Genomic DNA, 23306 nt, shown 5'->3' with positions numbered 1-23306 from the left:
TAACCCGAAACTTTATGACACAGAAACATTGGCCTACTTTCAATATTAAGTCGCCGAAGGGGTGATCAGATCTAAACGTCATGTGGTATTTTACTTTCCACTAATGTAGCAACGTGTACTTGCACTCAAATCCAAGCAATGTCGAACAATGAATTGGTTATAGGCCAGGGAGGATGGAGGATGCGCGTTTATTGTAGTTTGTGGAACAGGCGGAACACGCTTTGGAAAACAAAAGATCGTTTGACGCGAGCAGCGACAGGAAATGTTCCTCCGCATGAGCATGCAATCACTCAGTAAACATACAACAGGTAATGTAAATATTGCACTTAACAAAAGGCTTCATGCAACAAGACCATTTAACATGCAACGACGACACTGGGCAGTGGCGCGATGCAAATGCACAGTTAAGTCATCGATGATTTGAAATTGAAGTAAATATATACACGAAATAACTTTGTGTTCTGGCGACTGGAAATGTAGGTGTAACGTCAGTTTCTGTAAGGGTTTGCCGTATTGCTAATCCAGTGTGGAGCAAAATAAAAATAACAACAGAAATAACACTGAACTGGTTTCTCGTTGTCGGCGTTGAAGGACTACTGTCGCTAGTCGTACAAGTAACAAAAAACACTGCTTGTTAGTTGGGCGTATATGTACGAAATGGAGGTGTAACGTGTCTCAACAAGTGCTGTTAGGATAACACGAGTGCCCGAACTAAAACACAGAATACTTACGTATAAGGGGCGCAAGTGATGTGCCATTTTATCGCGGCGAAACCAAAATAAATGCGAGAAATACTGTGCAATGCAATGGGAGGCACAATACAAGCCGGACCAAATGAAACAGTGAAACCATAAAGTGCAAATAACAGTCTTTATAGATTTGAAGTGCAAGCCAAGAGGGCTTTTACAGCTGGTGAAAAAATCGTGTACAGAAGTCTACTTTCGCATCAACAGGAAAACAAGCACGTCTTCATATACCGGCGCACGAAACTTGTGCGGCGTTGATGGGCGTAAAATGCTGAACCCCAGCGCCTCCAGTGTTTGGTTTTAGCGACAAGACGTCGTTTCGGTTGACGTCAGATGGCGACGGAGGGCAAGAATGTGCCTTGCGGTCTGCCATGAGGATTGCACCAAGAAAGCGTTTCGGCGAAAATCGCTTATTTTTAACGCCCATTGTTTCAGAGTCGCTGACGCATGATAAAACTTGGTCGTGACTATCTTGATCGCCAATCTGGCCGTTTTGATCGTCGTTGTGTAATGGCATTTCATTGCAGTGTTGTTGTTTGTGCTGTTGAACATCAGACTGTTTCATATCAACATCACTGTCACTGTTGCGGTTGTTGATTGACGGCGATATTGAAATATTGTTGTTTGAATCTATGAAAAATATGTTGCTATGAATATATTCAAAGAAGTTGTTTCACTAACAAGTTAAAATGTTGTAAATTTTAAATTACCCGTACACATTCAGCAAAACTGATTCAAAAACATGTTGCTTTGCAATTTCTTAAAAAAATATGCAAAGTATATACGTTTTATACAGTTCAAATATCTAAGACGTTTTGTGAAACAGAAATATATTTTCAAAGGATCTCACCTATTTCCATTTCTTCAACTTCCTCCGTTTGTCGAGCTGGTGAAGGAACACGGCTGGGTGGAGCGGAATGGGAAAGTCCACGGTGCATGTCAGGACGCAAGAACCTGTTTGCTGCGTTCTTATCTTCTCTGTCACAATGTTCGTCATGTTTCGGACGTGAATAATCGTCCACGTTATGACCGTTCTCCACCTCCTCCTTATCTTCGACTTGGTCTTCAACAAAGTCTTCCGCGATAACGATGAGTTGGTCGTCGTCCTGATAGGCTTCGACGCGGCCCGATATGTTTTGCTTACGATAAAAACACTCTGATTCCTCAGAGGAGGACTTCCTGGCGTCTTCCCCTGAGGATAACTCTAAATCTCTACCCGCCGCCATCGAGTCTTCACTTTGGAGGACGTCATCCAAGGACGAGGCAGATGCGAGACCCGATCCCGTGCTTTGTTTGTGCATTCGCTTGAAACGCCATTTGGCAGGCATTAAGTGATTGGGGCTGGCAGGTAGTGAGGCGCTGCTGCAGTCGGCAAACGGGTTTGGTCCTTTTCCGTGTTGTTTAAAGTCGAAGGTCGGACTTCTGTCGTTGGCCCTTGAACTGCGAATGGGAGAAGCAACGTCGCCGCCGAATCGACCCAGTTTCGGGTACATTGACATTTCGATATCTGCCTCTGGTTGGGGGAGATTGGTGAAATTGTGTCGTTTTCGGCTCGGACTCGGTGGAACAGGAGTCGACGAATCTGAGAGGCGGAGATTCTTGAACGGTGAAAGGGAGAGAAGCGAAGAAACAGACGAAGTTTGTCGCAAAGATCGTGCAGACGGTGACAGAGACAGGGTTTTGTCGGGCCTCGCTGGACTGAGCAGGGATTCCATAGAGGAAGCTGCGAAGATAAGGGGATCATTAGGAAGGCAAACACGTCAAATCAACGCTTTCCAGCTAGGCTTTTATTGACGTGAGGTTTCCTGTTTCCCGTCTGTGATTTCCATATGATCTCGTGCGTTTCATACGATGAACGGTTTAACCAAGCCACCAATGCGCAATAAACCACAGTAGATTTAGGAGAGGTATGAGCATTTAATCTATGGTCTTTTTTACCAGGTTTCTTGACACAAATTAAATCTACTAATATTAAATCTAGTATGTCATGCCATATGTTGGGTAGTGTTTTTTTCATTGATGGAAACGGAGTGGGGTTAATGGTTTAAATTCAACTTACCGGTCCTGCCTTTATGCTTAGATTTACTTAGGTTGAGGGGCTCCCTCTGTACGCCGTCTTTGTCGTAAAGCACTCCTGAAAACAACAGATACATCTATAACCAATGCACAAACAACAATTTTGTATGCGAACCATTATATCTTCGCGGAAGTGAGTGTGTATAACCAGTGTTATAGCGGCGGCTGAGGTGCGGGGACGTCGTGTCGGACTTCGCTGGGCTCCGAACGTCGTGCTCGGGCCGTTTCAGCTCGATAAAACCGGTTCGAAGTGGTTGTGAAACAGTTTGGGTTGGAGTTCTGTTCTGAATGTTTCCTAAAAAAAACAGGAATCAAATCAGATCATTTGTATTTTGTGCAGAAACTACTGTGCAGATAAACAATAGGCACTAGGAATTGTAAGGCATGGGCACCGATAAACTCATAAAGGTGATCAAGTTAAACGACCACAAGAAATATGCAACTATACGAATGTGTGTGATATAAATTTCTGCAATGGCTGCATTAGCGGAGTGCGTTAAATTAGCAAAAGTTATTAGCTCAGGCTTTGAAGAAAAATCGCGTGAAATTTGTGAATTTGGTTTAAAAGTGCAATTCAACACACTACGCCCGAGATATAAAATTTTGCGTAGTACCAGGCGAATTTCGGCACGTTCTACCAAGCGTACAGGAAGTAAGTGGGCGTTCGGGCTGTGGAACCAATCTATTGACGCAATAGCGCTTCCTTGAAATCCCAAACCGTCTGTGCCAAAGCTGTCGCGCTGCAAACATGTGCTCAGTGCGCCTTTGCGAAGGAAATGCCATACGCGATGGGCAGATCGCCGTACCTGATGTCTTGGCATTGGCTGCTGACTCAAGCCGCTGAAGCTCTTCCCGTGTCGGTTTGCGGAGTTCCACCATTGGAACTTGTTTCTGTTCTGGCGTTGCGGCGTCCCAGGAAGTTCGGCGGTCCACTGAAAACCAACGTCTTTACAGTTAACTGCGAATTTGTTTGTCAACAACTTTGTGTTATTGTGTGGAACTCCGTCGTAATGTTGGTTCGAAATTATCTCTTTTTGCAAACGTGCACGGAGTAGAAAAAAAATGCCAACTGATGCATCTCCGCGTAACCGAGCTTCCGTGATTCGACGGCGACAACAGCATGCCAAACACACGGATTTAATTCAACTTGCATAGGTATTAGTTTCTTACCTTGTGAATTATCGTCAGCAGACTGTTCTCGATCCGATCCATTACTTCTCCCCGACCCCGGGTAGTGGGCTTCGCGCGTGTAAGCCTATAAAAGTACACATGCAGAGTTGAAACAGCTACTGCTTCTGTGATCTGTTACGTACACCATCGTGCTCTGGCGTTGGCACAACCACATGTGTTCGTGCGTTATCGGCACATCCGGAACTGACCAGAGGGGAACGGCATCCATCGCCACTCCAGTCACGACCGCGACGTCACTTAAGCCTCCCCGCCAAACCTTATATTCCGGTCGGGATATATTTATACTAACGTCTCTAGAGGGCTGCCCATGATCGTGTCAAATACAGGCGGAATTTAAGTGTATCCCATTAACCCTTGCACTTACAATCATTACCCTTGTCTGATGCTTGTCGGCCGAAATGCAGGTGATAAGAAAATGAATGCTGCTAATTGTATTCAACGCAAAGCGTCCGTGGAATGTACATTAATATAAAGCATTGAACTCGCTTGTTTACAACTTAATATATAGCGTACAGGCTTTAAAGACTGTCATGCAGCAGCACTAAACGTTGTACAGGGATGAGTAATACGATTTCCGGCAGGGTGTCAGGAAATGATCTCAGTATATGTCGCACTTTATATATGTGATATTTAAAGTTCACGGCTTTTATGGTGAGGTTGACTGGGAAGTTAAAATGCACACTTCCACAATTTCCACAAAAAGGCCCTCGTAAAACTTTTTAATCCCATTATTAATTTGCTGATATTTTAAATATACTGACCACCCACTTTTAAATAAAAATAAATTGCGTATACTTTCAAAAACACAAAGGTTTACCTGTATCTCTTCGGGCTTGAAAGAAAAAAGCTCGGGGTCCTTGGCACGCACCGACACCCGAAAGTCGCCACCATCATTGTGCGTGACATCACTGCGTCGAACTGGTGGAGCAGCTGCAATAAAATTATGGCGGTGAAGATGACGCTCCATCTGTGCGGTCTTACGTGCTTATCAGGCCAATAACGCCGAATTATACACATTGGTGACCTTTCGATGAGCTCGCATTGCCCGTGCATAGAGCAACATATAAGTTTCCGTTCGTCCGAAAAAGTCTGTGCCACAACGTGGTTGAACAAAGCAACATGCGTGCAAGCGCAGCAGCGTATTTTGTGTATCGTTCGACATCATTACATCGTCATCGTCATTCCGCATGCAAATGCACCCGCATAGATGCTCGGATCGGTCACGACTATCGTAAACCAAATAAATCAAACCCTCAACATCTGCAAATGGCTTTGCGACCGAACGCCATGACACAGCACATCATGATCAATGCCTGATGGTTGAACGATTGAGTTGAAAGATGTACAACAGCGGTTAATGTGATTCGACCTTACATTAAGTTGCCTAATAACGACCCTTTCACTTACTGACTGGACTTGCAAATATTGCGTAAGGCGAGGGGATACAAGGAAAGAGGTTGTATTCCACACCAACGTCACTTAAACGGCGCGTCGGACTGAAGTCTCTCAATCCTCGGTAATCTAAAGGAAAAGGGAAAAACAGACTGTTGTTACAAAACATCATATGTTTAGTAAACAAGCCTACTTTGTATACTACAGTAAACACGACTAACAAATTCTGATTGGTGTGTCTCCAATCAAGCAAAGACCTGTCTGAAGTTCGAAGGTCATAGTAACATGCCATTGGCATGAAACCCAGCAGTCGTTTGAAGGAAGATCATATTTTGGCGGGCTGCATTATCGCAAAAATCAACATGCAAAACAGAATTTTACCCTTACTTTTCTTCCTACTATAGGAGATTTTTGCATTATTACGGCTAGTCACATTTTAAACAATTGCTCTAACCCACGTATTAGAGCAAAGGGTAATACGCAAACGCCCACATCATCGGACACGTTCGGAGCACGACCCAAAGCGCTTGCGAAAGAATTGCTTTCATCGTCCGTGGGCTGACGATGACTACATAACACACAAATCGCACCTGCTAAGCTGTAGGGATTCTCCCTGCTGGGGTAACGATGCCACATCTGGTGAACGGGAGAAAATGCATGGGTGTAGTGCTTGGTCGGGTGGAGTGCAGCGGAGGGGAAAGTTCGTTTACTCCTCGCGTGTTCGATGTCGTTGCGAATTTTTTCGTTCGTGTCGAAACCGAGAGAAGGGGAATTGGCCTGCAAAGAAATGTTTGGTGGTAATAAAAATAACTCTAAACCATTAAGGCCTAATACCAGAAGTTGTACAACTCAAAGTTGTTATTTTCGGATTTGCCAAATCGGTGGGGAATTTTCAAGCTGATCACTATCGTTTCTGATCGAAAGAGAATCGCTGGTGCTCATAGAAAACTTTGCAGGGAAGATCACGAATGATTTTATTCCTCGACCGGTTAATACTCAAATTGTGAAGAAAAAAAAAATCAGCGCAAGTTTTATTTTTAAAACACGCGGCAGTTGATTCATTCCATCGAACACAAATGAACTAAATAAACCCGACTGACTTTTTGGGGTTTTCACGAATTGCCACTATTTTCAATTGATGAAGGGACTTTTAACACCCTTTCAAACCCGTTGTCCTCATTCGAAGCATTTGAAATGCATGGAACACAAACTTACATAGCCGGGGTCCACAATCTCTCGTTTAATTGCCGGAGAGGGCTTTTCCGGACCGTTCGCCCTCACGGCCTTCCAAACGTCTTCTTTCCCGTCCGCTTCATTTCGCAAGTCTTTGACAGTCGACCAGTGACGTTGCCAGTTAACACTGTTCGTACTCAAAGGACTCAACCAATAGGGCTGTGGCTTGCGAGGATCAACGGTGTGCATTACACGTCGGCTTCGTAGCGGAGACACAAGGGCTGATGCATAGCCCGAACGATGGCCCATCGCCGACAGCCGGTTATCTCGATGACCAACTCTTTCGCCGTAAAAGTTTTCGGTCGGCCGAATCGGTATCGGTTTTATAGCCACTTTAACAGATTTCTTTGAGTCCAAACCATTTTCCATGTCTCCACCTTCGTGTTTGGGAAAAGCCCTGATATTGGATCGATCTATCACTGGACTGTGTCCGCGTGGATCCCCTTGGCGCGTTTCAGGTTCCGGAGCTAAAAGTGTAAGTTTGGGTTTGTGCCAAACAGTTTGGATAATGTCTTACCAGTTTTACATACCTTTCATCTTTTTGGCATTACGACGTTTCAACATAAGCTCTAAGGCAGCGGCATTGAACTGATAAGCGTAGCGCTTGCCTTTAGACTTGTACAAAATACGTTTGTCGTAATAGTACCTGGAGTAAAACATCGGAAGGTTTAATTGCAGAAACATGATAATTGACCAGTAAGGTTGTATATATTTTAAACAGCAAAACTGTACATGATATTGGGAATGTAATGCTTCTATTGGAAACAGTCACAAACGAACGTTAAGGAAGTTGAAAGTGGGTGTGATTAGTAATGGTTTGCAACTACTTGGTATAGTTGTGTGCACGTGATGTCGATGATCGTTACTTTTTAAAGTAAAGGCAGCAATGTGACGATGGGAGTTTCCACTACCAGTTTATATAGTGGAGTTTACCTCAGAGCTCTACTAAGCTTTTCATAGTTCATTGCCGGTTTCCTTTTCTTTTCACCCCACATCCGGGCGACTTCAGCTGGCTCCTGTGTTCAAAAATTAACATTTTACACAAACATAGTCAGATGTAAACCAATACGTGCGGATATAGTCATCACTTTTTACTAAAGTAAAAAAAAGCCAGTGATGTGTTTCTGCAGTTCTGATATTTCAACAAAACGAAACGATTCGCCTGGGACGGAAATGATGCCCTTCTAATTATTAACATACTATCGGCACCAGACCACAGTCCATTGACGCGCAGCCAACCAGCATCTTTGTATGCGAGTCTAATATAGAAATAGAGCAGCAAGCCGATTATTATTGCTCATAGTTTATATGCTGGTCACAGTCGACTTCCGCTGTCAGAAAAGAATCACGTCATTATCAATACGTCAAAAGTGTTTAAAGTGGAATATTTAAATGGAATATCAATGCTGAATACCATTTGCTGATTCTGACTGCGGAGGTTTTGATACACAATGGTGGATGATAGTTTTTAACGCACTTCCTGACTGTCATAAAAAGACACTATACGAAACCATAACTGTACACAACTCAATGCCAGGGCGTTACTTCCGTTGTAGGAAAGCCCTTTATTTTCATCAGCTTTAAATTTCACCTTATAACACTGAACCCTGGGACACTAAGTACCGATATGCACATTGAGCACAATTATACTGATCGGAAATGACGTTTCTGGACGATTACGGGTCTGCTGTTGTACAGCCAAGGGTCCAATTTTCGGTCATGTGAACCTGAAGCCTCATTGTTTCATTTATAATGCAATTGGAGGCAAAAAATCATTCATAAAGCGCAACAGATTGGGCAAACATTAATAAAAATCTCCGTACAGGAAGATGATTAACATATTGACTTTTTATAAAAGGGGCTTTACAAATGCTCACACAGGGTAAACAAAAGTTCATTAAGTTTCTAATAACAATTTTGAATGTCATAACTTTGCGAGTGGGCTTTTATTCCGTATGAAATTTTCGTTGTGGATATTTAGTAATGTGTCATGCGACCGGCTTTAAAGTTATTTCTGGTGCTTTGATTCGTTTGAATTTTTTTAGTTGTTATAAAACCCGTGTGAAAAAAAAACGTTCAAATGCAAAACAAGTATGCACCAGTCCAGCACCTTGATAACAAATTCCCCATGGTCGCCCTCCCAGCTGATAATTTCACAGTACTCGTTGTTCTGCAGCAATTCGAGGATGAAGTGCCACAATTGAATCTGGCGGTTGCCGCCTCCACAAATTTCGCTCATCCACGGCGGAGACTGTGATTCGCTGTCTGAAAGATCTGACGAACAAATCAACAACATAAATACAATTATTAATCTCGGCGATGATTACGGACAAATATAAAAGTTTATAATTGTGCACAATGTGCTTTAAGATTTGGGTCATATTAGAGACATAAGCACTTGTTCGACTTTTCACAAGCCGTTGACCAACGAAAATTTTTTCTTTTCAAAATAGACTCTTCAAAATACGAGATGCCGATTTAAAGTAAATTCCACTAGACGATTATTATTGGAAAGTTTGTGGATACATTCAAGTTTCGTCATGTTAGCACGAGTAGGTTAGGGGTTTTTCCCAGTGCTTCATCAGAAGAAGATGCCACCCTCGTCGAAAAGAGGAACTAGCGATATGTGGTGCAAGTTTACTGCACGTTTTTGTTTTCACTTAAAAACAGCTTTCGGATTCTGGGTATTACGACACGAAAACAGACCGACCAACACAACAGTTTTCAGCTTGATAAAGTTTACTGTTTGGTCCAAAACCTTAGTAGGCGTTTGCAGAGGAGGCCGTTTTTTGTCAAACACAGAGGCCAATCATCTTGCATCAATGTTGACTAACGGCGAAATATGTGACTATTTAATGCTTATACAGATAGGTGTCATTCCATATTTAACCACCAAAACCGTTATATACTGCCGTAGTTTAGAAAATTAACATGTATGTCTTGTTTATTAAAATCCAAAAGGTAAGATCATCAAGTGATTTGACATGAAATTGCGTCTATTCTAAATTTGCAATTCGTGATAAGAACACAGCTTGCGTTACTACAAATATTGGTGTGATCCACTTGATATGCTGCAGTCGAGGACTGTGGGTAGCGCACAGAATCACACCGTTCGTCTGTACTGAACGTAATTTCCTGCGATATCCACTATACAAAGTCCTACCTGGCGCAGCAAAGCCTGTTTCTTCCGAGGAAGACATCTTCGTTGGCGTTTCCAAAGGTCACGAAATGCTTTGCGTGATATAGCTCCAATAAAGCAAGCACAGCAGGTGCTAGAGCGCACGGGGCAGTATTGCTAACTGTTTGACGCTACACATCTGTATAGAACGTAGCACTGCTTACCACGATAATGAAACGCATAACATTAGCCAGGTAAAGCCTGTCACCTAAGCAGCAAAATGCTGCTGGGCCTGCTGCTTCAACTGCCACTGCCCGCTGGTGTTCCTTTTTACTGCTACCATCACGCAAACTGGAAGCTACAAAACAATCACGCTTTAAGCTATGCTTGCTGATTGCGAGCGTTTAGTTACTCCGCGCCTCATCGCGTAGAGGAAGTAGCCCTACGTCACATTAATATCCGGAAATCCGAGATGCACGGGCGAGTGGCGCCAGAGAATAAGGGGAGAAAAAAAGAAACAAGCTAGAGGAGCGCCATTTCTCTCCGCTGCTCCGTGCGACTGTGCGGCGCGTAATATCGATACACGGGTGGGACAGTTAACGGTTCGACTGTCATTGCACCTGTTTATATATAAAGAGCCACTTATTTACATCCATGCCTCGTCTATTACAACCACTCGTAGAACAAACAAGACGCAATCAACGGCACAACGCGATTCACTGTAGCAGGGTCTTCTGTTAACCTTACATGCGCGTACCGTTTTGTTCATCTGCTGCATAAAACGGGCCTGATATTTTAAAAACAGGGCTATCTTCCCGTAACGGTGAATACAACAAAACTGCAGGCTTAAACAATAGCGGACGCATCAGCTTCTGCAGCAACAGTCACGGGTTAGATTAATTAGCTCGGCGGAAGTCGGGAACAAACCCGTTTGACAGAAGCTGTTCGTCAAAGTTATATCTACCACGATTGGTTCAAGCAATGTAGCAATAAGAACTCTATACATTGCAACTGCCTGCAGTTTTGTGTACATGCGTTTACGCGAGAGTATTCATTTCCCCCTCAGGCGCTTAAAACAAGCGTCCAAGTGTATTGGCCAAGTTGTGAGATACAATGAGTCTATGTACATAACCGAACTCAAGATTGTTAGTGTTGTTTTTATTTAACAAGGCACGCGGCAAACATCTTGGTATTGTTGTGCCAGAAACATGCAAACAGTATAAGAGTAAATACTAAATTCATTGGCCAGGTTGCGACAGAGCATCACGGGCTCTTGTGCAAGAGGCGCTCGTTAGAAAATAGTATGAAAGGCTTGGTGTATGCCCATGGTAAAAGACGAGTAAAATGACAATATGGATACAGGCGCGGTAAAACGCTTTTGATGCGCGAAAAATTAATCAAAACCTTAATCAATAATCCAAAGTATGATTTGTACTTTAACGAATAATGGGAAGTTATATATTATAATATACATTTTGCGACACATTTTTCACCTAAGTTACGTTAGCCAAGCAATGCGACAATGGGGTAAGATGTTAGTTCCGAGCATGTTTCTGCGCCGTTTCGAACGAACGCAAATAAGTTACCTCGTTATTGGGATAAGTAGGACACTGCATGATTGAACACATAATCGAAGAGCAACGCGACTTCCTAACGATTTAACAACGATGCAAAATACGAAAGTGCAAGAGCTTCAGTAAAGAAAGTGCCAGCAAGGCGGCAAAAATCTCATTCGACAGTTCGTTGACTAACTGCAGGTGATGGAAGGTGTTATACCAACTTTCTTAGTGCCACAGGATCACGCTCTACTCTCATTAATTTTTCCGTTTTCGTCGTCGACGAGAACGTGTTCGTCGGGCTGTTGGGGTCTCCTGGGGTATCTACGTGGGAAAGCGGGTTAGGGGTGAAATTGGCAAGTTACGCACCCAAGGGCGTTACATGATCTTGTGGCGTGGAAAAGTAAACCAGGTAAAATAAGAACTAACAAAAATAACGCAGAAACACAGATTTAGTATAGCTTGTATTGTTTTCCATGTGGTCTACAGTTGCAGAAACTGAAAAATCTATTTATCAACTATTTTATAAACTAGGAAAACATGGATGTTTCAAGCAATTTGGAACTGTGCATGAGACGAAAAAGTGCTCTGGTAAGAAAAAGTCTTTACAATATTTTTCTACTTGGAATACAAAAATACCTATATTTTAAACCGGTCACTGTATTTGCCAGAATATGACGGCCTTGTAAAGTTTTCGATAAATGTTAAATAGACCTAATTTTCCATTCGGCTATTTTACAAAAAAACTTGATGTCATAAATATTGAAATGGACATCACAAACGTATCGTCTCACTTTTTTCGCTTAAAAAATCCACATCGGATTAGGAGGCAGATGATGACGATGTAGATGATGAGAGACAGGATGATCCCGATCAGAATATACCACCACGGGAAAATGGAGATCGCGTCCTCCTTGAAGAAGGCATGATCCACAGTAATTTCAATCTGAGAACAAGCGAGAAAGTGATGGATTAGTGTTGTGTAATAGGAACACAAAGTTAAAACGTGACATTGTAACCAGTTGCCAGGAATAATGTTTTTCATCTATAAAGCAAAGGGCACTGGTTGTACCTGCGAAGAACATTATTGGTGCAAAAGATATTATTTATGCTACATTTTTGAGTAGTTCTTTTGGTGTACTTTTTTAATATAAAAACTTTTATTATATCTTTATGGGATTGGATTTACACGATAAATTGGAAAAAAATGAAAGAAGTACTAAATTCTTGATTGATTTGATTGGTCACCTGTCATTGGTGAATACTTGTAATACGTTACCTGTTTTTCTGTATCTCCGTTTATTCGGACGTTTGATTCTGATGACTTCAGCATTCCGGTCGTAATAACTCTCACAAGGTCGATATTTTTGAATTCTTCGAGGAAGGTGTTGTTCCATAACCGGATCTGCAGAGCGTTTAGCGTAAAAGTCTAGCAATCTGTCCATTAAGAATTGACACGGAGAAATAGATGTAGAGGATGGTGATATAAGTGTATTAGAATAAATTTTTACGGTAAACGTTCCACTGGTGTTGCAGGTATTGGCATGCTGGCTCTCTATTGTATTAAAAGTAATTATTATTAACATGGGAAGTTTGGCAAAGAAAAAGTATATTTGAAATTAATCATACGCAGGCTGGGGACAAAAAGGCTTTTGATAAAAATATAATCAATTAAAAAGAGGGTTACACAAAAGTTTCGTAACCTTTATCAACTCGGGCAACTGTTATATAATGACTCGAAGTTTGACGTCAAAATGCACACAGCAGTTTTACAATCAACAAAAAATGTGAAAAACAACACATTCATTTTTCATAATTCAACCCGTTTACCTGAAGGCTGACTGACGTGGTGGTTGAAGGCATTATGGGCTCAAGTGTGCATTTTACCGGAACGCACAACGCGGAATGGCGTTTGCAGTCCAGTTTAGTTTCACTCCCGTGCGATCCGGCTGTTCTGGACGAAGCCTGCCTCTGGGGTTCGTACAGAGGAGCAGGTTTTTCCGCCTGCGATGACAAGGAAATATTGTGATTTGCGGCAATGTTTTAATTAAATTTGTTGCTGATTATTGCAAGGCAGACAAACAGGAGTTTGCAGTTAGCGTAGAAACCTATAGCCTGACAATTTTTTACTGGTCCCAGCTCTCCGCAATACCTCAAAGCAAACGGGGCAAAAACGTAAATCGTGGTGCTGGAACGCCAAAAAGTTGCGAATTTTGTTTACAAAGTTTAGTGAAAACGCTTCCGCGACCTGAATCGGAGTTCGAAACTTCTGTGCCAAAAATAAGGTTTTTCGCCAGCCAAAACTCGTCACGAACGTACCCAAAAGTTCCGTGTTATATATGGCGGGTAAGTTGTGAGTGCAGTGACGGTGATGAGTTTTCATTGCACGCCCACAGCGGTTTACAGTCCAACTTCTGCGTCGCTTTGGTTTTCACTGGAATTTCCAGTAAACCCTGGCCAATTTGGGGCCTAACTCTATTCTTGTGGGTTGACGCTCAAACGGTTGCAAACTCATGGTAAAACGTATCGTGTCATACAACAAGTCGGCGAATAAGCAACGAAGTCGCTAAACTTTGTTGTCACCAACAATTAAAAGCCAACGGGAAGTCTGCAATTTGGTGCAGCCTGTATGTGTGAAATAATCTTGTCACCTTGATTGGTCACAATAAAATCGAGCGAGGATTTTAGGCACGCCCTCGCTCACAAGGATTGTGATATCTTTTTACAACCGAATCATGTTATTCTCGTTGAGTCGAATTAACCCTTGTGTTCTACTGCAAATTAGCATGGTGGAATAAATCTTTACAGCCCATTTTAAATATATTCGCATTTGTTCGTCGGAACGTAGTGCAACTGACCATACCCGGATCCGCATGCAAGTTATCCTAGTCATCCCGTTTTGCGTTTCTGTTTGTCATATGGGTTGCGCGCTTGACTGATATTGCCATAGTAAACTAAACGACGTCATACCCACCTCTCGCTTCTTTCTAGCGCCACCTGACGGGTTGGGAAGATGATATTCGAGCTCGTTTATGTAGATATCGTCGCATATTCCAGCAACTGTGGAAGCACCCGATCGAACATTTGCGTCGACAAGGTACAGCAACCATTTGTGATTTAAGATCTCATAAGGTAAGTTTACAACAAGCTGCATTCCTTTGGCTGGGTTGAGGCCTGTTAAACAACACGATTTGAAGATGTTAGCACTGTCAGGGCCCGTAGGAGTCTGGCTGGCCCATGACCATTATTGTTTGCTTTAAAACTGAGGGACATCAACTCTACAATTCTTACCGTTATTGGTGACGAGGAAGCTATAACTGAGTTTGGGGCCGATTTGATCAGTGAAGTAAATAGCGGATTCGCCAATAATGGGAGAGTTTGTGTATCTAACCTGTAACATGACAAAACACAGTAAATTGTTTTCGCATTATTTCAATGGTAATTCAAGTAAAAGTTACCTGTTGTGGCTGTGGGAAGGCTGCCATACTGATTAAGTGTTCGATAATAACTCGCGATCTGAGCGGGACAGGCGGGATCTCCGGGTTGCTGCTGGTTGTGGAACCCGTCGCTTCCACTACGATCTGCATTGGGTTTTCAAAATGAGCATTATCCTTTATATTTATAAAAATGGTAAAAAAAGCTGCTATACGATACAATGTCATCGCAGCAAAGCTTAATCCGAACCGGCACAAGTAGCAAGGCAAAGAAATATCTTCCCGCATATGTACTTTTTCACATATTGCATTGTCCTTTGAACTATAATCAACTTTGTAAGATTCAAATGGCCTTTATACCTCTTTTGTGGTGGTCGGCAACGACCCTACGTCCAGCTCGATTGCAATGATGTCAAAACTTTGCGCGTCGTAAGGATTTCCCAAACTGCACGTGATGAAAGTTGTTCCTCCTAAAAACAAAACACGCTCTTTGTCAACCACATTTAACCTATTTTCTCCTTAATGCCTCTGATCCTGTGCGTTCATTGGCGTATATTTAGTATCAAAAGCATGCTGGGCAGTATTCAATTGCAGATATAATTCGAATCAATATGATAAAAACCATGCCATCCAAGAGCTCCAAGTTGTTAATTTATACCAGTGTCCGTGGTAAAGCATTCGATAACGGCGCCTGAAGATTCCACCACTGTGTAGTTGTCGTAGAAAACATAGGGTGGCAATTTCGCGGTGATGAAAGCTTGGTGAGCTTCTTCTCCATCGTTCATCACTTCCAGTACGAGAGTAATTTTCCCGGTGTTTCCTGAAAATAATTTTTCTGCGTTGTATTTTCAATAATACTTAACAAAGACTAAAAAACGTACTGCTGCCTATAACAAAATAAAATAACAAACAAACATGCACACTTTTGTATACCAAGGCTGCGACGTCCCCGTAATCTTAAAATCGGGATAATGTAGCTGAGGAGTGCACAACACGGGGAGCTTTTTTTGACACGCCATTAGTGTTTTTATATAACTAATTAACTTAGTACAGAACGCGACTGGATAGGACAAAACATTTTAGCACGAAATGGATTATATACTTAAGCACTAATTAGTTTGAGTAAGAATATTATTATTTAGCGTTGTTATAGCGTGCTATTACTGACCTACAACAACTTCTGGTGGCAAAGTGCCATTCACTTTAAGGTTGCTCTGGCATCCGTCATCACCACAAGTGGTTAGAGGCGTCACAAGCGCGGCACGAGAACTTGGATAGTCCGCATCCATTATTGGGTCCCCGATCATGACGAATACCGGGTCGTCGGGTGCTTCACGCTGGATGACGTTATTATCGCTTCCCAGATTAAACTCTATTAAATTTAAGGAGTATCGAAAGAAGTTTAGTGTCAGCGCTAATGGATGTTGAAAGAGTGCACACGGCGTTTCATTTGAACATCGACTGTTTAACAAGGTTTAGGAATCAAAACACAAAACGTTAAACAAGTTTAACGGCGGTAGTTTTGCAGCAGCAAGTCCATGCACCTCACCTGTTTAACTTTACAAAGGAAACTATAGGTTAATACAACATATGACTTTTTCTTAAATAACGTTTGCACTACATTCTCTTCTGTGCAAAATTGAAATTTGAGTAGATTCGGGTGCTTACTGAAGTCGACGTTGATCGGCCTTAAACGATCTTTCGATTCTTCGCTGAAGTAAACCCGAACGAATCCATCAGGACAAACTTTAACTCCTGGATAACAAACGCATTTTTTACGGCAATTAAACGAACACGAACATTTAAATATGCATAAACAATAGGAAATTTCAAAAACTGGAGTATTTGTTGTCTTTTTAACACCAAACCAGAAGCATAATTACAAACCTGCACTGGGTAAGGTAACGTTATTGTACAACGTGTTCGAGCCGTGCGGAGTGCCGAAAAAGGCGCGCGGAAATTTTCCCTCGTTGACAAGATTGCTGTCCAATGTTAGAGCATATTCCATTGGCAGGGCTTCGGTGTATTCGTCATGCCGTGCCTGGTAACTGTCGCAACAAAAACATTCCGGTTGTAGGCGGGGTCATATAAAAGACGGACCACGGTTTTCCATTGACAGGCAGATGCACGTAACATATATGTTATAACTCTTATATAATGAGAGACATGACAGTCAGTCATTGCCTGGAAATGTCCCCAGGGACTCCAGGAAATCTTCATTGGAAATTTTTGTGACGTTTGTATGGAGTCACTGCGACTGTCGACGGGGCAATGGCGATTGCGATGGGAAACAAGTTTTCAAAATGAATGTGTTTCGTTTTCGGCCCATCTACTCGGTCAAAACGATAAAATTGAAGCGAATTAAACCGTTGAAATGTGTGTGGAAACTACACACATTTCAAGCTTTTTCAACATACCTGATGGGTTTAGGTATTTTACCGAAGCGTAAAACGTGCAACGTTTACATGTACCAAAACAAAGCATCAGTGTTTGTCATACAGCGGTTGATTGTAAACATAAACCATAACCATCCTTTCGATATTCAACACTCGAACCACTATCAAGATAAAGAAACGTTTCACAATATTACAACTCACGAGAAGCAAAACTCGACGTCGAAACAGGAGTAAAGTTTTCCTCCGTATGAACAGTTGGGTTGACGCAAGTTAATTGTGTGGGGATTCACGCTTAGGGACGACATAACGGTGATGATGGGACGAGCTCTGCATTAAAAAACAACGTTGCATAAATGGGTCGTAGACATGTACTGGAACGGGGACCGATTGTACGCACACAGCAGACATTTTTTTTATAGGCAATGTGGAGCCAATAAATATGAACTGTGTATAAGCTGCAGACAGATGGCACTGTTTCGACCTAAAAGGTCTCATCAGTGCAGCTGGTGTGACTAGCAGGCGACTTTGCTGACCAAACGGCTAAGCAAAGACTTCCACTTGGCTCCACATTGCTCATCATATGATTATTGTGAAACGAGGCCTGACGGCACTATTGGTTGAGATTTGCTTGGCCATAGAACCTTGTTTTCTCCGTAAGGTTGCACCTAGTTTGGTGCCCAACGGATGACGGTGATTATTTAGTTTGGTCAGCACAGTCGTCTGAAAGTCACACCAGCTGCACTGATGAGACCTTTTTAGTCGAAACTGTTGTACATAGGTCTTACACGAAATTTAAAAATATAAAAAAAATTTAGAATAACCTCGTGACCGAACAAAACCGTGCAGCGTACTTTACTGGGGATAAATATAAAAATCCAACACCTGAAGAGAACCGCACGGTCGGTGAGCGTTCCAACAAATAAATCCGGATAGCGGTTGTTGTCGATATCCACGTCACTGGACATGGATACGCCGAATCCTGTACTTTCATCGGTCACCTCAAAGAAGTCTTCGCCACTGAGACGTTGCGAAAGTTTTGGTACGCCGTCAGCTGAGCCTGGAAGACGATTAACTTCGTTGAATCTCATCTTTTTAACGGCCAGCTTTTTCACAACAATTTACTGTACGATCACATTTGATAGAATATTTGTACAGCAAACCCAAATTGGGCACTTGCCTCTGTAAATGTATATCTTGCCACTCGGCAGTTCGTACGGTGCCCCGACAGCAAAGTCGTTGTATCCATCCTGGTCAAGGTCACCGAGCGCTTCAACGCTGTATCCAAAAAAGGAGTCCAAGGGGCCGTACAGTTTTAGGGGAGTTACATTGCTGCAAAACATAAAAAAAATCGTTTGGCTGTTGTTTGTTTAAGAAAACTTAAGGTTAGTGATGATCACATGGAAAAGGTAAAATTTCCCCACCCGTGTATAACTAAACACACTATAGATTCAACGACGCTGTTTTCTTATGGAAACAATCGGACTGATTGGAAAAAGTGTTCGACGTAAACAAATCATCTCAACTTGTCATAATTCCCATAATATTGCTGGCTAAAGACAACACTGCCTCGTAAAAAGCATAAAATAAACTTGCCCTATTCCAAGTGTGGCGTCGTTGATGTAGACGTACACAGCGCCGCCGTATTTTCCATCGTTGTTGTATTGATAGTATTGCGGAGCTCCTACCAAGAGATCGTCCAAACCGTCGTTGTTCAAGTCGGTAACCGCCAAGGAGAAGCCATAGCTCGAACCCATAAAGTCTCCCATAAGAATGCTGTTCATTATAGGGTGAAGAGCTAGGGTCCCGTCCGTCGCTGCAACATTATTAAACATCACAAAAACGTTGGCATAAAAACGTTTAATGATAGAAAATAAAGCGTAAAGTATGCAAATACCTCAATTAATTGGCAAAGTTTTCTGCCATGCATTTGGCACGAAATTCAATTTGAAAAATGCGGTGATTAAAATTTTGGGAAGCAATGCATGAATTACAGAAATAAAAGTTCTGATGAAAGTGACAAATTTTGCCGGGTTTGCTTTTGTGTGAAACGCGAATGTTAAAGACCATTCCTAGTCCATAGGTTCCCCAACTTTTTTCTTAGCCGTCAAAGACAAATTTACCCCCATGTTTTAACATTCAAATTTTGCAAAATTGTAGCAATTGCAAAGCAAAAAAATAACGTAAAAATAACTAATAGTTTTGCCAAAACATAACCTTTAAAATACTACACGACGAACACTAAAAAGTTTGCAAATTTATTGTTTTAAAAAATTTGTCCCAAAGGGGGAAATTTTGCCCCGGATGGGAAGCGTTGATTCGGTCGAAAACACATGACATAAAAGTATAGTCAAAACGATGTTGTAACGGGGAATACTATACGGTGTGATTAACTAGATTTCCGTCCCAATATTGGCTAAAAACACTCAAGTTTTCAACTATATCAGTATCCGGCGAGCAGAAACTGAGCGAAGAGATCACCTTATACAATTTACAGTCCAATAAAAAGTTTAGGGATAATACAACGCCACAGTCTTACCACGTTGCTTAGTGTACATGACCACAGACCCGGTGTAATTCCCGCGCGGCGCCCCGGCAATATAAACCGTATCGCTGGAGTCTGCAAACATGGCTTTGCTCGTTTCTACGGCGAAACCAATATAACTGTCTCTTCTTAGAGGAATGCTGTAATGAATATTGTCAATTTGTTTAGCTGACTCTCGTCAACACCTTGTAGAATTTAACTGACAGGGGTAGTACCTATCACATTTTGTCCCGCGAGTAGTTTGAAGTTCTTTGTTTCGACATCCCAGCGTCATATGCATCTCCGAAGATTGAACAAAGATATCTGCGCCAGTGGCTTGCAAGTTCGGCAGCTGAAAGTCGAACATACCGCCTGACCACGACCACATGCCTGGTCCCCCTATACGACAAATCTGTTTGGTTCTAGGTCAAAAGACGTGCACTCAGTTAAGGTTTTGACAACCTTCACGGAATAATTTTCTACTTAATTTTACGAACTTTCACCGATTAGTGACTACAGATGACGAATTAAATTTGGTGTTATTTTGAAGAAAAGAGCACAAATAATATAACTGATCAGAAACAGAAAATAACAATCAAATGGGATTTTAGGACATACCAGAAAACATGCAAAATACAGAACGAGATTCGGAAACTGGCTAACAGGAAATCGTGCGTTTCCTCACCCCCACGCACGGCACAAACAACCGAGGCAAGGCAGTTTGTTGTGGGTTTTGCCACAGTCAAAACGTCACAATTAATGAAATCGAAAAACACGACAAGCACGCCCACAAGCTGTTGCTACAGGAAACAATGTCAGCGATCATGCAAGAGGTTAAGGACCAGCACGAAAAACTTGACCATGACGCACATTGTCCAAGGGACTGTGCGCCTGAACAGGGTTATGTTGCAAAAGATAGGGTAGCATGGCACGATGATCGCTACACAGTATATGTTACCCGACAGATACTCGTTGTCGACCAACGAGACGGACACTCCGCTCTGCGCGTAGCCGAGCGTGGTCTTGTAATTAATCTCCCCAGGGTCGTGAATTTGGTCGCACGGTGACGCTATATCGACACGAAATAATATTGGCTAAATCAAAATGAATTGTAACACTAAAGTAGGTCAAGCTCTCCACAGCGCAAGAGGATTCAACCATTGCGCAATGTCGTTTGGTTGCAGCACGGAGCCACAGGATCCTGTTACAATGTGGAGAGCGTTGGCACGCAGTCGGCTCACACGAAACCACAAACCTAGACTTGGAAGCGGATCGCGATTGAAAAAAATGTTTTTGAATAAAACTTTCTCGAAACATTTCAGTGGTGATTTTCGGGGGCTGCGGAAAAACTCCGACACGGGTTTGTGGTTTTGTGCACACCTGCAGTGCGTCAGTAGATTTACCCAAAACGTATTCATTCTGATCAAGAAACGTTACGCTGGTGCCAGCCTGGGCGTATTGGGCGCCCTGGTGACTGTCCTTTGTGGCCACTTCTAAACGTTGACAAGGCGTACCTGGGAATCAGCAGCATTGTTACCACTACCTTGTGTGTCGTAGTTAGACCTTTTTCTTGTAGAAAATGCTGCATAAAGCTCAATAAACGTTTTTTTGACAAGTCAGTTAAGCAACCAGCTATAAAAATAGACGGACTGTCCATAAGCCCTAACATAGGTGTCATGTATAACTGATCAAGCAGCAGAAAGTACCCTTCCTCCATTCATAGTCTCATCCTATGCAATTTGTTTCTATGGTTGTTGTTTGTTTTTTTTCCCTGTGTTGGTGAAATAAACAAAAACTGTTTCGTCTAATCTACGTTACTTGTACGTTTTTTAATCTGGAGAACAGTATTTGCAAACAATGCACAACAGTTCTGCAAAAGTAAACTGACAAGAAGTGACTCGATTTTTAACGGCTGGCTTTCTGACCTTAATCTACAGCCTCATCGTTGTCAAAATAAACTGCGCTTACCTCATATATTTTATTTTCTAGGTGTTTGTGCATACCTTTACTACAATCCCTGGATGACCTTAAAAACTTGACAGCTTTTTGGATAATTTAACATGAATGAAAAGTTACAACATACCGATAAACCGGTTTCCACTTTCCGCAGGTGTTATTTCACGAAGACCGTTTTCTGCGGTTCCTGAACAAAGAATAGGTATTCATGTTAAACACTAAATGCTAAGAATAATGTCGCGTTATTTTCAGTCCCTAGAATTATATATTTGTATGACAACTTTAGTTCAAGCCAAGTCCGGTTACACAAGTGACTCACCGTTGAGCAAAAAACATTTCCCACAAAGACGCTCAATTTCGTTTTGTCCAGTGTTGAACCTGCGCGAGTAGCGATGTGCGCACGTGACCAGGTAACCGCCCGCACCTATAGATGATGTGAAAAATATGCACGTTTAATTGGATACCAAGATTGACAAACTGATGGACAAATACAACTACACTATATCTGCTGTGTTCCATTCAAAAACATTTGCCAACTATTTCAAACAACTTTTATTTGTCTAATTACGTCCTTCTGGGTATAGCTTGATAATGACCCACAAAGTTATAATTTTCTACTTAGTAAACACATTGAGCGCGTGTGACTGTGGGGTGGCAAAGCATTTTTATTGTTGCTTACCCTGACTTTCGAGGCTCACTCCCAGCCATTGGCCAGTCTTATTATCGATCTTTGCAGATTCGCCTGTTATAAAAAAAATAGGTAATAGTTATTTAATTAAACGAATGTAAACATTAAAAAACGTATATACCTGCGTCCATTTCCACCCGCACGCAGTCTTCTGGATTAGTAGTAACTGGGCAGTAGAATATTCCACCTGGCCGCTGCGTGTTTATTTGTGTGGGCAGAGGGCCGGCCGTTGGACTGCCCACAACTAAAAGACTCTTTTCCAACGAACCTGTAACAACGCCACATTTCCACATAAACCAATGATTACAGTACTAGCGGTTAAACAGGTTTGGAATTTTGAAAAGGGGGTTAAAGATGGAAACCTACGTCAAAAGTTAGGGTTTTCAATAATACAGTGTTTTACCAGGAATTCTAATGGAAACTATAAAACGACAAGACAAGATAGACACACAATAAAAACGTATCACTAAGTTAGGACTTGTTTATACTTTGGGGTTGGTCCGAGGTCTTGTGCAAAGCAACGCTGAATCCGAATGTTCCATTTACCGGTCCGCTTTTGTACAGTGGTAGGCGACCCTCCAGATTGTATCCACTGACAACAACCGCACATCCAATAAACGCAACAAGAAACGTTAAATCCATGTTAAAAGTCGAAACCTCTTCGAACAGCACGAACCGCTAAACTCGCCTTCCCAACTAATCCTACAGCAAACCAGGTTACTGCTGTAGCGACCTGTGGAAGTTAGACACAAACCTTTGTGAGCAAATAATTGGTGTTGGAGCAGCGTTTTGGAAAAGTAGCAAGCTATGGTGGAATACAAAACAAATTGAACTTTTGTTCGAAATACATCGATTACACTTGCTGTATATACAACGCATTCGTTCATTTCGATTGCCAACAGCCTGAGGCAAGTAGTCTTGTATTGACTTACGACATTAAGCAAGCCACAGCTTACGCCACCGGCATTTCTATTAGGCTCTTCGCATTCTTATTCGATT

The 23306-nt window shown here is 42.1% G+C and overlaps 2 protein-coding genes across 4 annotated transcripts; both read right to left on the bottom strand.

Moving 5' to 3' along the window:
* Positions 1-178: 178 nt before the first annotated feature.
* On the bottom strand, positions 179-9951 carry LOC145897834 (uncharacterized). Of its 3 annotated transcripts, none has more exons than XM_082986283.1 (14): positions 9802-9951; positions 8749-8912; positions 7572-7654; positions 7169-7284; positions 6621-7105; positions 5996-6182; positions 5421-5534; positions 4831-4943; positions 3993-4077; positions 3629-3754; positions 2938-3117; positions 2806-2880; positions 1597-2469; positions 179-1376 (listed from the first exon to the last, which is right to left on the bottom strand). In XM_082986283.1, exons 1-14 carry the CDS (start codon positions 9836-9838, stop codon positions 970-972), a joined length of 3045 nt encoding a protein of 1014 aa, XP_082842409.1. In that variant the 5' UTR covers positions 9839-9951; the 3' UTR covers positions 179-969. The 3 variants fall into 3 exon arrangements, with proteins under 3 accessions (XP_082842409.1, XP_082842411.1, XP_082842410.1); XM_082986285.1 differs by having other exon boundaries at positions 6032-6182; XM_082986284.1 differs by having other exon boundaries at positions 6621-7081.
* Positions 9952-10905: 954 nt separating this feature from the next.
* Positions 10906-23056, bottom strand: LOC145897175 (integrin alpha-7-like). The gene is made up of 24 exons (XM_082985362.1): positions 22796-23056; positions 22429-22575; positions 22299-22361; positions 21939-22043; positions 21747-21806; positions 20622-20732; positions 19900-20062; positions 19679-19824; positions 18736-18955; positions 18320-18471; positions 18025-18199; positions 17344-17469; positions 16634-16794; positions 16415-16501; positions 15915-16118; positions 15405-15566; positions 15107-15216; positions 14771-14893; positions 14604-14703; positions 14287-14486; positions 13143-13316; positions 12592-12717; positions 12107-12258; positions 10906-11636 (listed from the first exon to the last, which is right to left on the bottom strand). Exons 1-24 carry the CDS (start codon positions 22947-22949, stop codon positions 11555-11557), a joined length of 3303 nt encoding a protein of 1100 aa, XP_082841488.1. The 5' UTR covers positions 22950-23056; the 3' UTR covers positions 10906-11554.
* Positions 23057-23306: the final 250 nt, after the last annotated feature.

This window comes from Ascidia mentula, chromosome 4 (genome assembly GCF_947561715.1).
Source record: "Ascidia mentula chromosome 4, kaAscMent1.1, whole genome shotgun sequence".
Taxonomy (NCBI): Eukaryota; Metazoa; Chordata; class Ascidiacea; order Phlebobranchia; family Ascidiidae; genus Ascidia; species Ascidia mentula.
The sequence above is the reverse complement of the archived record's forward strand: the minus strand, read 5'-3'. Positions and strand labels throughout refer to the sequence as shown.